The sequence below is a fragment of the Panthera leo genome, chromosome E2 (genome assembly GCF_018350215.1).
Source record: "Panthera leo isolate Ple1 chromosome E2, P.leo_Ple1_pat1.1, whole genome shotgun sequence".
NCBI classification, from domain to species: Eukaryota; Metazoa; Chordata; class Mammalia; order Carnivora; family Felidae; genus Panthera; species Panthera leo.
Genome location: NC_056693.1, coordinates 34,756,420 through 34,770,275, shown reverse-complemented (window position 1 = coordinate 34,770,275; position 13,856 = coordinate 34,756,420). Strand labels below are relative to the sequence as shown.

General features: G+C 45.8%; 1 protein-coding gene across 4 annotated transcripts in view; it reads left to right on the top strand.

The window, feature by feature from the left end:
* Positions 1–13,823, top strand: part of CSNK2A2 (casein kinase 2 alpha 2) — a 40,817-nt gene extending 26,994 nt beyond the window's left edge. For 2 of the 4 annotated variants that reach the window (XM_042918248.1, XM_042918245.1), the window contains 7 exons: positions 876–959; positions 1,753–1,863; positions 2,124–2,225; positions 2,744–2,844; positions 3,648–3,796; positions 5,455–5,548; positions 11,272–13,823. In XM_042918248.1, coding sequence (XP_042774182.1) covers positions 876–959; positions 1,753–1,863; positions 2,124–2,225; positions 2,744–2,844; positions 3,648–3,796; positions 5,455–5,531 — 624 coding nt within the window. In that variant the 3' untranslated portion in view covers positions 5,532–5,548; positions 11,272–13,823. Of the gene's footprint in view, positions 1–875; positions 960–1,752; positions 1,864–2,123; positions 2,226–2,743; positions 2,845–3,647; positions 3,797–5,454; positions 6,311–6,723; positions 7,553–11,271 lie in introns of those variants that run through there. The other 2 variants (XM_042918247.1, XM_042918246.1) reach the window with 2 other exon arrangements.
* Positions 13,824–13,856: the final 33 nt, after the last annotated feature.

Genomic DNA, 13,856 nt, shown 5'->3' with positions numbered 1-13,856 from the left:
GCACAGAGCCCAATGCAGGGCTTGAACTCATGAACCATGAGATCATCATCTGAGTCGAAGTCGGACACTTAGCCGACTGAGCCACCCAGGCACCCCCAGAATATAATTCTTAAAGGCCAACTGGCTCAGGGATTGTTTTTAAATTATTTTTTTAATGTTTATTTTTGAGAGAGAGAGAGAGAGAGAGTGCTAGCGAACAAGTGGGGAAGGGGCAGAGAGAGAAGGAGACACAATTTGAAGCAGGCTCCAGGCTCTGAGCTGTTAGCACAGAGCCCGACATGGGGCTTAAACCCACAAACCTTAAGATCATGACCTGAGCAGAAGTCGACGCTTAACCAACTGAGCCACCCAGGCACCCCTCGGGGATTATTTTTGAAGGAAAATACTAATACTAGAATACTTGTTAATCTCAAAAATCCACATGGGGCACTTGTCTAAAACATAAGCCATGTTGAACAATACGTTTAGATACCATTCTTCGTGTCCACAGGGACTCTTGGCATGGCATTTGAACCCCCTATGAGAAGTGACTCTAGTGGGTTTCCCAGATCTGTTTTTAAACCCATTGAACTAGACTAACAGGCTGATGTATGATTTCTGAGTCTAGGTGGCTGGTAAAGTGTTACCAACTACAAGTAGGAGGAGTGTCCAAAGTGTGTCTGTCTCCTTTTTAACATAGCCCCCTTTCCACCAGCTGCCAGCATAGTGGGCAGAGGGCAAGGGATATCTTCTGAGCGTGTTTATTCTCATCTGTTACAGACAGTAAGCTGCACTTTAGGAGATACTCAAGTCAAGCTATCACAAATAAGAATATGCTTGCATTGGGAATTGGTAGACGGTTTGCTTATTTTTCTCTGTGCTTTCTTATCTAATAGGCTCTGGATTACTGCCACAGCAAGGGAATCATGCACAGGGATGTGAAACCTCACAATGTCATGATAGATCATCAACAGAAAAAGGTACCGTTGCAGCCAGGCAGCAACAAGTCTTTCCTCGGAAGGCTTACGGCCGAACAAAATGCTGGCCAGTACTGAGGTGGTACTGGAGACCCATGCTGTTTTCTTTGGCGGGCTTCTGTTACTTCTTAGTCTCCAGGGCTGCTTTCCACTTTGCATAAGTATAGTACACAAGGAAAGTAGACAGCTGAACCTAACTATAGTCCCTTGTTTATTTTGGTCATGGTTTTCTGGAGGACCCTGCAAAGAAACTACAGCTGATGGTTTCTACTTCATTTAATGACCCTCAGACCAATCTGCCTGGCCTCAAAAGTACACTTGGGTCCCTCCTTATTTTGATATTCAATTCTGGTTGTCCCTGATAGATGAGTAAATGAATCAGTTACTTAGATTAATGAGAAGCTGGAGCAGTGCTTTGATCCTGGACTGGGGTTGTATGTCCCCTACCCTTTCACTTGTGGCTGGAACTTATAATGGAAGCTATTAATGATGGGGGAATGTGTTATACATGGAAGTGCTATGGAGACAGAAAGAAAAGCTTAAGTTTTATTGATCTAAAGAGAATGAGAAGCCCAGGATAATTTAAATTTTCAAAAAGAAAAAGCAAATAGGATTTTGAGTGCTCTGCTCTAGAAATGACCTCTTCCACAGTTGCTGAAAGTGTAATTTTTGCCAGTGCACTTGACGTTTTTTATGTGGCCCACGAAATTGTTAGCCAGTGTGATGGGGCCTTGTTCCAAGGCACAGGAGTCTAGAACTACATGCTTTACATGTTTGATTTCTGTCATGTTTGTAGCTGCGACTGATAGACTGGGGCCTGGCAGAGTTCTACCACCCTGCTCAGGAGTACAATGTCCGTGTAGCCTCGAGGTACTTCAAGGGCCCGGAGCTCCTCGTGGACTATCAGGTAAAACTGTTAGCCAAGCACCCGTGCATTCGGGGTGTATTGCCTTAGTGCTTCTCCCCGTTTGCTGTTTATTTAGCAGTTTGGATATATTGAAAACCCCACCCAAAGTGATAATTTCAAATTTTTCTCAATGACTTTTTTTTTTTTTTTTGCTTTGAATTGTAAAATATGTGCAAAGGTCACCCTGAAGACTAGAAATTCAGATCTGAAAAATGCGTTTGTAACACCCTTCCCTGACAGGCCAACCTTATTTTCCTCAGATGTATGATTACAGCTTGGACATGTGGAGTTTGGGCTGTATGTTAGCAAGCATGATCTTTCGAAAGGAGCCCTTCTTCCATGGACAGGACAACTACGACCAGGTGAGCAAACACTAACTAGCCCCTCCCTGTTAGGGCAGAAGCCGAGAAAATGGAGTACTTTGACAGGGGTGATACCCTTGAGCCACTAAATATCGTTGAGTGTCTGCACATAAGTTTTCCTTCAGGGTAAAGAATTTCATGAAATTTTGTCTGTGGTTACCAGGTCCCCAAACATAACAGATAAAGTGACATTATGCCCAACTTCCAGAGTGAGTCTGTGAAGTCACGCACTCCTTGTCTAAATAAAACTAGATTCTAGTCCTTAGGTGATGCCTCTTGTAAACGTCAGCCTCTAGATTATTGTCATAAGTTGTTACCATTTTAAAGGCAGTTTGGAAATTTGCTTTCTGTGAACATCGTGTCCTTGTGTCTGCCTCCTGTCAGCCCCTGGCTCCAGTCTGTATCTGGTGTCTGGAGGTAGAGTGATGTGGAAGTCCCCTAATTCCTTGGGATAGCACCTCACAGGCTTGCAGTGAGCCCGGTGCTCAGTGACTTGGTCAGTTTGTTTTGTGTTTCAGCTTGTTCGCATTGCCAAGGTTCTGGGTACAGATGAGCTGTATGGCTATCTGAAGAAGTATCACATAGACCTAGATCCGCACTTCAACGATATCCTGGGACAGTAAGTAAGAGAGAGGGAGAGAGAAAGAGGGTTTTACCCCATTTCAAAAGTGGGAGTGTTGGCTGAAATCGCTGGCTGATCCTAGCAGAATTGAAACACACTTCTTTATTCCCATGTGTATTTTTTTTAACTTGTTTTTTGAGAGTATTTGGGCAGTGTTTACATGTGTCTTTCGGTTATTGTACTTCTTCAAGAGATAGTCTGTCAATCAGTAAAAAATTGAAGACAAAATCCTGTTACAGAAACCAGCTTTCTGGTACAGCATGTGCTTATTTTAGAAAGCTGTGCTTCTTCTAGGAGTAAGACTGTTACAGTTTTTCTTGTTCGGTGTAATGGATTTTCCACAAGATAGCAAATTTGAAAGCATATTTTCAGGTACAGTAGAATAGTGTTGAAAAGTAAATGTGTTGACAATATTCAAACAGTGGTTTATGGAACCTCTATGTTTCTGAGGCTAGCTCTCTAAATATTTCTGCTGAACAACAAAAATAACTCCCATCACCTCTGTGCCTCACCAAAATTGACTAAAAGCCTGAGGCATAAAAAGCGATCTAGAAAGGTGCCACAAACTAAATCAGATGTAGAAGTTAGAGCTAATTTTATTTATCAGTCATAGAGCACAGTTTTTATTTTAGGATGCTGCGAGTGTATTTGTGCGGGGGTGGGGCAGGTACCAGCGAGAATGAGGTTTCACAAGCTTGGAATCAGTGCATTATTCTAAGATTTTGTTGGCTTTAGCCCTAATGCATCAGGATCCTTGTTGAATTTAATCTCAGAATACTATTGCTTCCCTTTTTTCTCAGACATTCACGGAAACGCTGGGAAAACTTTATCCATAGTGAGAACAGACATCTCGTCAGCCCCGAGGCCCTAGATCTTCTGGACAAACTTCTGCGATACGACCATCAGCAGAGACTGACTGCCAAAGAGGCCATGGAGCACCCGTACTTCTGTGAGTCTCCAGGGACTGTTTTCAGGGGCATAACTTACTAAAGGAAAAATACTTCTCTTCATCTTTGAGATCAGTCAAGAGAATTCTAGGTATTTGTATTGAATCATCCTTAGAATTTGGCCTCATTAGTTCTAGACCGTTGAGACAACTTTGCAGTTGCTCTGCAGAGGGGTTGCTTGTTCACTGCCTTAGCTCCCTCGAGTCCGGGAGGGACCATTCCCTGTGGCCCTGAGCTTATAGATCACAAGTATCTAAAATTTGTTTTCAAGTGTATATATTTGTATGGAAACCTAACCAAAGGTATTCTTCTCTTCAAAAACCAAGTAGTTAGTTAAAAGTGATAAGGTGACTGTAGTGTATTTTCAAAGAAAGAAATGAGTTAAATAAACAAAAGGAATTTGAGGAAAGGAAAGCAGGTATGGAAGGACTGCACTAAAATCTCACCTGCATTAAAGAATTTTTAGGTCTCGCTTCAAAGTGTGTGTATGTATTCAGTGCATGTGGTTGCTTATCGTCTGCATGCATACAGGCCTCCCCACCCCCCACTGATAAAGATGTCTCCAACAAACTTTCCCCTTAATTGTTGGCAACGTGAGATGATTTAGTCCAGGCACAGGGGAGACTGGGGATGAAGGTTACAGGACCCGTCTCTGTTCACTCTCTGAATTGAGAAGAAAACCTTCAGCCTGTCTGTTGCTTGGCCAGTATGCTGTCTTCCCTCCCTCCTCCCCTCCTCCCCCTAAGATTAAACAAATCTTACCTGAAGAAAATAAATCTTGAACCTCTTGGCCTGTAAGCATTAGTAGACAGCAAATTGGAAAGGTTTTACCCTTTGGTCTTCTAGACCTCAGACAAGTGCAACTCAGATGTCCTCTTTCCAGTTTCTGGCACAGGAAGCCGTTTTTACCCTTTGAGTTAAATTGAACTAAGAATTCCAGTGTTTTATAGTAAGTAATTCGTGATTTATTTGCTTTTCTGAATACACATCTTTTGTAAGAAAAAAAAAATGTTTCAAATGACTGTTGCTTAAAATTGATAGGTCTTCTAATGGCTCTTTCATTCTCCCTTTGCTCCAGAGTACTCATTAGCACACATGATTTGAAGAAATTGGGGGTTGGATATGACAGTATTCAGGGAAAAGAACACATAAGAAAATAAGTAGTAATTTTGAACAGTGGGAAGTTAGTGAGTCTGGGCCTCTGTTTTCCATGGGCCTCAGAGATTGAACTTGCCTTCTGAGGGAAGTGTTAAGAGTTGACTCTAAGAGCAAATTCCCCTGATTATTTTTCAGTGTCTGATTTTTCTATAACCTTAGATCTGTAATTTGTTTTTATTTTTTAATTTTTGAAAAAGTTTATTAGTGCAGGGAGAGGGAGAGGGAGAGAGAGAATCCTAAGCAGGCTCCACACTATCAGTGCAGAGCCCAATATGGGGCTCAGACTCACGAAACTGAGCTCATGACCTGAGCCGAAACCAAGAGTCAGACGCTTAACCATCTGAGCCACCCGGGCGCCCCTAGTTCTGTGATTTCCGTTGCCCTTCTGACTCTGTCTTCCCTGTCAGTCTGTCTATCTCACCGTGGAAGGGGTTTTGTCATGATGGTGTCTCCCACACCTACCGGCCCTGATTCAGCTGACTTCTGTCCCGTTTCCTTGCAGACCCCGTGGTGAAGGAGCAGTCCCAACCTTGTGCAGACAACGCTGTGCTTTCCAGTGGCCTCACGGCAGCCCGGTGAAGTCTGGAAGGCGACGGGTAATGCGGCATTGATGCTTGCCAATAAAATCAACCAACCAAACACAAATCTTGAAGGAAACTACAATGTGATAAAAAGAAGTTCTAGTCATTCCTTCTAAATGCAAAGAAGAGTAAAGACCTAAATGTCAAAAAGAAAGAAAGAAATTCCCCAGTACTAGTTACTACAGGGAGCCGCCATTCTGGCAGTGTGACGATGCACATAGTTCAGGATCTGAGGGAACACTCCCTTTGGAATGCATGGGAGATGAGAGACTCGGAGTTGTTGTGCATTTGCGTTTATTTAACAGGAGACCGCTGTTGAATTAACCTGTTCAGTCAACAAGCTCTGAATATCTGACTTCCTATCTATTCCACTGTGGTCTGGGTTTCCTTTGGTGAGATTCAGGCTCAAGTTTTAGCAAAATGTCAGCAGTCTATACTGACACACCAGCCTCATTTACGAAAAGGAGATATTAAAACAGTGACAGTATTTTTTTTTTTAAGCTCTTTTACAAATTCATGTTTTATGTATTTTTTTATGACATGAGCTCTCTAGGAAATGTACCTCATCCCTGCAGTTTTCTTCTAAGTGTATTCATTTGGGAGCAAACTGCAGTCACTCTCACAAGGGTCCCCTTTGCTGTCAGAAGGCATCACTTTAAACCTTGTGACGCTGTGTCCAGGGCCGTCTGTCTCCTCAAAAGTTCGATGCAAAGTGCATAACTTGGAGCTCACTGTAACCTTTGTTGATTTGCCTAACCATAAAACCTTGTTGCTGTTTTTCTGTGTAGCCTTTTTTTTCCTTTTGCAGCCTTGTAAGGAAAGCCTCACCATTTCCAGCACATACATCCGTGTGTGTGTGTGTGTGTGTGTGTGTGTGTGTGTGTGTGTGTGCGCGCGCGTGCGCGCCTATTTTAACACACCTCTCTGAAAGAGACTTTTTGGTCACAACCATAGTGAAAGCTGGAAAGTCAGTCTTCAGGCAGGCTGGGGAGGGAGAGAAACATCCTATTAGAATGTATTTAGGAAAGACCTTTTGGGTCAGAAAAATGTATTCTCCCCAACCCCCCTTTTTGCCTCGTTTTATCCTCATGAGAAGCAGTTTCCCTCTGTAATCAGGGTAACCTGCGTTTTTAAGCTCTGAGAGGTACCACGTGAATGTGATGGCAAAGCTGAGTCTTTCTCACTTGCAGGGACAGGTTGTGTGCAAGGCCAGCCCACTCCCAGGGATGAGCAGAGCATCATGCGAGGGGCTTGGTGAGGATTTGGAGCACATAGAGCAAGTGTCAACGCTTGGGACCCATGGCACTAGCCTTCATGTTAGCAAAGGAAGCTAGATTCTGCTTTAAAAAGTAAAAAATGTAGGGCTGATGTCATTTTGGGGACTTGTCACCAGTATGCTTTGCAGGCAGTCCCCCCTCACCCCAGCTGCAGAGCCATGCCACAGCTGTGGGAACTTGACAGCTAGGCCAGAGCTGGAGGTGTCTACCCACATCATACTTTAGGATTTCTTTATTAACTATTTAATAATGCCATACATTTTTATAAGGTTAGATTGATTGTTTGAAAACCTCTGTTTACATTCCATATTCCAATAAAGTCATATTGGTATTGGTAGCAGGTCCTATTTCTACATGTAGATTCTGTTTTTGTTGTTTGGTCGGTGGGGATTTGAAATGCAAATAAAACTCTTACTAGAGTTGAGCTCACGGATTACAACTTAAAAGTAAGACCCCAAAGCCAGGAAATGCATTCAGTTAAGGTTCTCATGCCGATACTACCTGTCTGTGTTGCACATTCTGTATATTGACGAGTCCATTTGTTCAGCCTGAAAAGCCAAGCCAAGACATGAGCTCTCAGCTGGACCTGTATTGGCACATCAGGCAGCAGAAGCCTTCTGATGTGCCCCTCTAGGCAGCACTGTTGGTGATTATCAGGGAGATGTGCCACTGTGTCTTTTTTGCGCCCCCTACTTCTCTCCCCTTTTCGTCACCCATTCTCTCCCCTTCCACTTTTTTTTTTTTTTTTTTTTTTTTTTAAGTTGTCTGTCTGGACCAGGCAGGGAGAGCATACTGGAGAGTCTTGGTGAAGTAGCAACTCCATTTTTTCCGTTGGGTTCCCCAGAGGCATTGAAAGCATCTGGAGGAGTACAGTCAGGTGATGTGCTCCGGCCTCTCTCCGTTGATGATTTAGTAGATGCAAACACAATAACTTGCCTGTCTTGTGGCTCTGACACAGGAATCGTTCTTCCTTTTCGTGTATGCTTTACTTTTCCACCACCTATGCTCTTCACTTCTCTTCATGCCTTAGCATCGCTGAGTTTCAAATGCCTGCCCCTTTCTGAGTCTGGTCTTGACACTTAGCTGGTGGTTCTTTCCCAAACTGAAGTGAGTCCAGTCCAGACGTTTTCTCTTCTTTCCCATCTCCATAGCCATTCTGTGTCCCGATGTACCTAGCTCCTTCAAGATTTCAGAATGCTTACCTGGGTTAGGAGATGGTCATGGAGAGTTCAGGGTGTGGGGGGCAGGGAAGGGGAGAGAGGGGGCGGGGAGAGAGAGAGAGTGTGTGTGTGAGTCTGTTCTTCTATTTAGACTAAGCCAAGGTAGATTTGCCCACCCACTATCCTTTTTGATCAGCATGTTATTTCTTAAATTCATCTCAGTAATTTTTATTAGGCATTTTTTTTGCTTTGTTACCTTATAACAGGTTAAAAGTGCCTATGATAAGGACTTAGTTATTTCCTAAAGAAAAGCAAAAAATGTGGGGAACAGGGTAGTGTTACACTATCATCTCAGGTACTGCCTGTGTTCGACAACATAGGCCTGGTATGGTGAGAACAGAAAGTTCCTATGCCAAATACAGATTGGTCTGATTGACCGCAAGTGAGCATAAGCGCGAGGCTTTGCTTCAGCTGACAAGTCCCATGGCGAGAGCAGAACTGATGGAACGCCAAGTGATATTTTCATCTGCAGTTTGCTTGCTGTTCACTCTCCCCTGGATCGTATCAGCTGCCTGCTCTTGTCCTGTCCCTGTGGGAGGTGACTGGGTGGGAGAAGCCAAGTGGACAGTGCAGACAAGCGTTCTTGGGTCTTCTCACCAATTAGAGCAGTGCCAGTGGTGGCTCTTGGAGGCGCCTAAACACCGGCTGCTGCACCAGGCCTGACAGACATTCTCTAGCGCATCATTGCTCACAGGGCTCAAAGCTAGTGTGTTCCCTTGCAGAGAAGGAAGGGACTCCGACTGCTTGGATGGAGGAGACAGAAGCGCTTGTAATCCTGAGGGGGCTCAGCAAGGAGGTGGTTAAAGGAAAGGGAACCAGTAAGAAAAACAGTCAAGGGATAGGTCTTGAGGAGGGAACATGACTTCTTCAGAGAGTCAGGGGTACCACCTTCATGACGTGGAATGCGCCCTGAGATGGGCACTGCCCCCTGGAGTGGTTCCAGCGCCGCTGAAAGGTGGCGCCCTCAGACAGCTGCTGAGTCCCCGAGAGAGCTGGCGGCCGTGGTCTCGGTCCGCACCTACTCAGGGAAATGACTTAGGTTCTCCCAGGTGCTGCATTGAGGATGGAAGCAAAACTATTTGGGAACACAAGCAGCAATTGGAAGAATTTTTATATATGCATTGAAGTGGTTCTAAGCCCACTTAGCAGTTTCCCTTAATGCCAGTTCAGACTGAGCGATTTGTTTAGAAACCTGTGTTCCTGCATGGGCACTCGCAGGAAAAAGCAAACTTCCCTCCTGCAGATAATAGGGGTAAGCTGGAGTTAAGTTCATTGAAATAGAAACCCTTCTAAAAGCAAAAGCAGGGTGCACAGGAGCACACGAGGAGCCAGAGGTTTTCAGTGAGCTTAATAAGTCTAAGGTGGCATAACATCCTGCTTCTAAAAATTAACCCCAGGGTGGGAATGGGGGAGGGGAGGTGGCAGTGAAACATCTGGCAGAGAAAACCAGTAATAACAAACACTTTTGAGCTCTATGGATGTGTTCATGGAAACGACGACAAGCAGGTGTTGTGGAGGCTGGGGAAAGTGATGTGATGGGTTATACAGCTGATGCCATGAGTACTTTTGTGTAGAGACTCAACAATGTGCTACAAATGTGATACTTAATCCTGAACTGCATGTATTGGGGATTGTTTGAAAAAAAAAAAAAAAACTTTCGTTGAATCAATAAATTAACAGTTTTGCACTTGCTGGCTTTTCTTGCTGTAAATGGTGACTAAGAGGTTGGGACAGAAATCTGGACACCCTGTGGAAAGCTTGGATAAATCTTCAAGAACCGTGGAGCCAACTATTTCCTTCTGTTTGCAGAACAGCAACACTGCCTGGGTTGTGATCCCTTCCAAATGATCACTTCAGACACACTTGGCCACCTCTTTGTATCACTGGATGACTGATGTCTGATTGATGTGCTGCTGCCCTTAGAGGAAAGACAAGTGTCATGTGAAACCTTGTTTTCAAAAATAAAAATGTTGATAACCACCAGATTCCCAAGCGGGAGACAAGCCACTGCTATGAGGCCCTTAAACTTGTATTTCCTGTCTCTTGGGGGAGAGGAGGGGTGCACCTTGAACTGGAAAGATGTGTGTATGGGGGTTGCAGTTAGTCACCACCTTCGTGTGGAGCTTTCCTTTATCAAGAGAGGTGGGACTAGAGTGGTGTCATGTGGGGCTTGTGCTGTTTCTTGGTACTTGCTCCAGAATCCCTCTCCTAGGCACCTACTTCTGGGATTGGCCCATTTTAGTGCACAACTTTAACCTTTGTGGCTGAGTGTTCTGCGTTTATGAAAACCTCTCCCCACGCCCATTCCTTGCACCAAGAGCGGGCACACGCTATTGTGTGTCTGCATTTGGCAGATGGTGGTGTCTTTAATTAGTGTGCTTCTCACTGATGGAACCCTCAGTGGCGCTGGACGCTTGGAAATCAGTTGCTGAAGTGCTTAAAGGCAAATAGTCCTTTCTTTCTTGAACCTCACGCACCATGCGGCCTTTCTCAAGAAAGGCCTTTCTTCCTTTACCCAGAGGAAGTTTTCATGAAGCTATGTTTCTGTGACAGCTTCCCAGGGGCACAGTCCTTTTCTCTCGATGTAGTGCCGATCTGTGAGACGTTGCTTCTAGAATTCTGCTGCTGGCATATCACCACCCACTTCACTGTGCTGGACATGGAAGGGAAAATGGGGTTTTTAGGCCATGCCTCACAGCTGCTCCCAGGGGAGAGTTAAAAATATTTGAGCTCCCTTTTTGCTCGTTGTTTATTAGTGGACTGGGCACTTTCCTGGTATAAATACAGTCCTCTGATTATTAGTCCCAAGACATCCTCGGTAAACGGGGTCAAGGCTGATGGGGACCCAGCGTTGGACTGTTGAGCCTGTCACTCAGCTTGCTCAGAACAGTCAAGAGGCCTCGGTGCTCCTAAATCTGCACTCTGAACCCAAGAGGCAGGGAGGAGACTCGGGCACACATGCTGTGTCCGGAGCTTTCCCCTCTTCCTCCCAGGAGCCTGCACCCGAAACCGCCTCTGCTAGTGGTGATCACGAGAGGAAGGAAGAGGGTATTACTCGAAACCCGAGACTGTAGAGTTAGTTCTTACCAGGTTTTCCACACAGTGGCGTGGGAGAGTCAAGCTTGCACACTGTTCCCAGCACTCTTCGAGAGAAGGAAGCCACAGGCAAGTGGAGGCCTGTCCTCACTCCGGGTCAGATTGATTAATGTCGTCTTTCCCCTCCTCCCATCTCTTTCCCCAGGTCTGTTGCGGTTCCTCCCACTTTTCCATAAGCAGAACAAGAACCAAATCAAACGTCTTAACGTGTGTAGAGCGCGATCACGTTCCGTGAGCAGACACAAAATGGTGGCAGGTTTGGCGAGCACGAACCAGACCAACCGAAGGGCAGCCCGCCACCGTATTTCAAACCTCACTTCTGAATGTAAAAGGTTCACACGCCTTTGGCTTCCTGTTGACTTCCTCCTGACCCAGAAAGCATGGGAAATGTGAAGGGTATGCAAAATGGTTGTTGGTTACTGTTGCTCTCCCGTGCCCCTTGACTCGGCCTGTGGCCACCTGTTTTTCCAGCAGACCACGTTAACTAGCCGACCACAGACTCCACAGTGGGGAACGGGGGCAATATATGGCATGACGGGCAGTTACATATTATAATTTTAAAAGTATATATTATTGAATAAAAGGTTTTAAAAGAAACGTATGGAGAGTTTTCAGTGTGGAAGGGGCCGTTAACCAAGACCCGTGGCCACAGAGGACTGAGTGAAAAAGAAGAGCAGGTTCTAGCCAGAGGAAAAGCAGGGGGAGTCCCAGAGGTGAGGAGGGCCGTTTTTAAGGACACTGTTGACCAGGGATGAGAAGTTGAACAGGTATGGTGAACTAATCCTGGGAATGGAGCAAACCACAGGTGACTCTAGTAGCCTGGGCGAGCCAGGAAAGCCATGTTTTGCCTTGACCCTTCCTTCTAATCCAATGACTAGGCGGTAAACATCCTCTCTAGTGACCTCCAGAAGATGCTTTAGCCCCTTCTTTGCTTTCCTTTTGCTGGTGTCTCCATAGTTCATTCCACTTCCCCATTTTGCCCCTCTTCCCCATGGTCCCTTCTGAAAAAGCATCTTAGCTTGGAGGCTGGTGGAGTCTGCTGTCCTCCAGCAGGCAAGGGTCAGGGGTCTCAGGGCCAGATCCGAGGGCTGCTTCTGGTGGCATTTGGAAGCTCCCGCGAGCTGGAGGAAAAGCAGCCCACTCCGCTGTGAGAGAGGGTGCAGTGGAAGCACCAGTTGTATTTGTTGAGTGAAAACAAAGGAAACCTGCTTTACACATGAGCCTTCCCTGGCTCCCTCAGGCCTGCCCTCTGAGGATAGCTGTGCCATGGGGAGGTGAAGGCAGCCATAACTGGGTGGCCGGCCAGCTTGGCCTCTGGCTGTGGCCTGCGTCCTCCCACAGCCTGTAGAGAGCAGGAGCAACGGGCAAACCCCGATACCCAGGCGGCTCAGGGGTGCCCACTATTCACACAAGCCACTTGTTCCCACAACATTCCTTCTTCTGTCTTTGCTGCTTGTCCTGCACAGGTGACTGTGGGAACGCAGGTGTGGACACTCACAGTTTCTGAAGCAATTGTGGGGGGAAAGCAAAGAGGCCCCTCAGGGTCACCACGGCGTCACAGTGGCCCCTGGAGCAGCTTCTGTCGTATCCAAGCAGTTCCACAGGTGTGGGAGCCCGAGACAGTGCCTGCCCCCCCCGGCCCCCGGACACCAGCGAGGAGGGCCCGCAGGCCCACCGCCAGCAGACTTTGTAAGGCCGACAGGACATCGAGTGGATGGACTTGGGACTTTTCCAGCACCATCACTGGCTTGGTCTTCTCAAGCAGGCACTCTCATGCCGCGGCCCTTTTGACTTGAGGCTCTGCAGATTTCTCTTGGTCTCCCAGGTCTCTGGGACAGCATCTCAATACCTCATTATAACGAGCACGTCCCCAAAGCTCCTGAGGACACGGTGCTTTGTGTGCACATGTTTATCTACATAGCACGTTACCTCCGTGGTGACCCACTGGCATTTGAGGGCCTTCCCAGACCAGAAGGGGCTCTTCGGAGTAGATACAGTTGATTGACTTGGGAATTCTTAGATGCCACGCAGAACTCAAATGTTAGCTCCCCATTTTTCTTCCCAGGGTGCTCTCTAACTTCCCAGTGGGAAAGTCTTGTTTTCTGGAAACCCCTCAAGCATATCAGATGTTTCTTTTTTGTGGATGATTACTGTTGGGCGGAAGAGAGGTTGTAGAATGAAGGGAAAGGAGGAATTTTTGCTTAGGCTTTTTTGACCTTGAGAGAAGGGGACAAGGGACCTGCTTACCCAAAAACAGTCTATAAAGCTCATACACAAAGTGCTTGGCAATTCACAACATCAGTTCACATCTTTCAATGGCCCTGCTTATATTTGGATTGTTTAAAGTAACATTTATTTATTCTGATTACCAAAGTAATATATGCTCATGGTAAGAAATTCTGAAAGCCTTCCCTTACCACATGCCGCGTGCCCACACACACACACACACACACACACACACACACACACACACTACTCTTTCCTCCCTTGGAGGTAACCATAGTTAATTTTGGCATATGTCTTGTAATTTACTAACATTTAAAAATCAACGATTTTTATTTTTACAGAAATGTAATCAAACCACACATTCTCTCTTTTTTGCAACTTGTGCTTTCGCTTAGTTGTGACAGTTTTACTGTTAGCATGTATAGACCTACCTCACCCCTTTTTGTGGCTGCATGGGGTTCCATTGTGTGACGTACCACAGTTGAAGCAATCCCTTCCTGATGA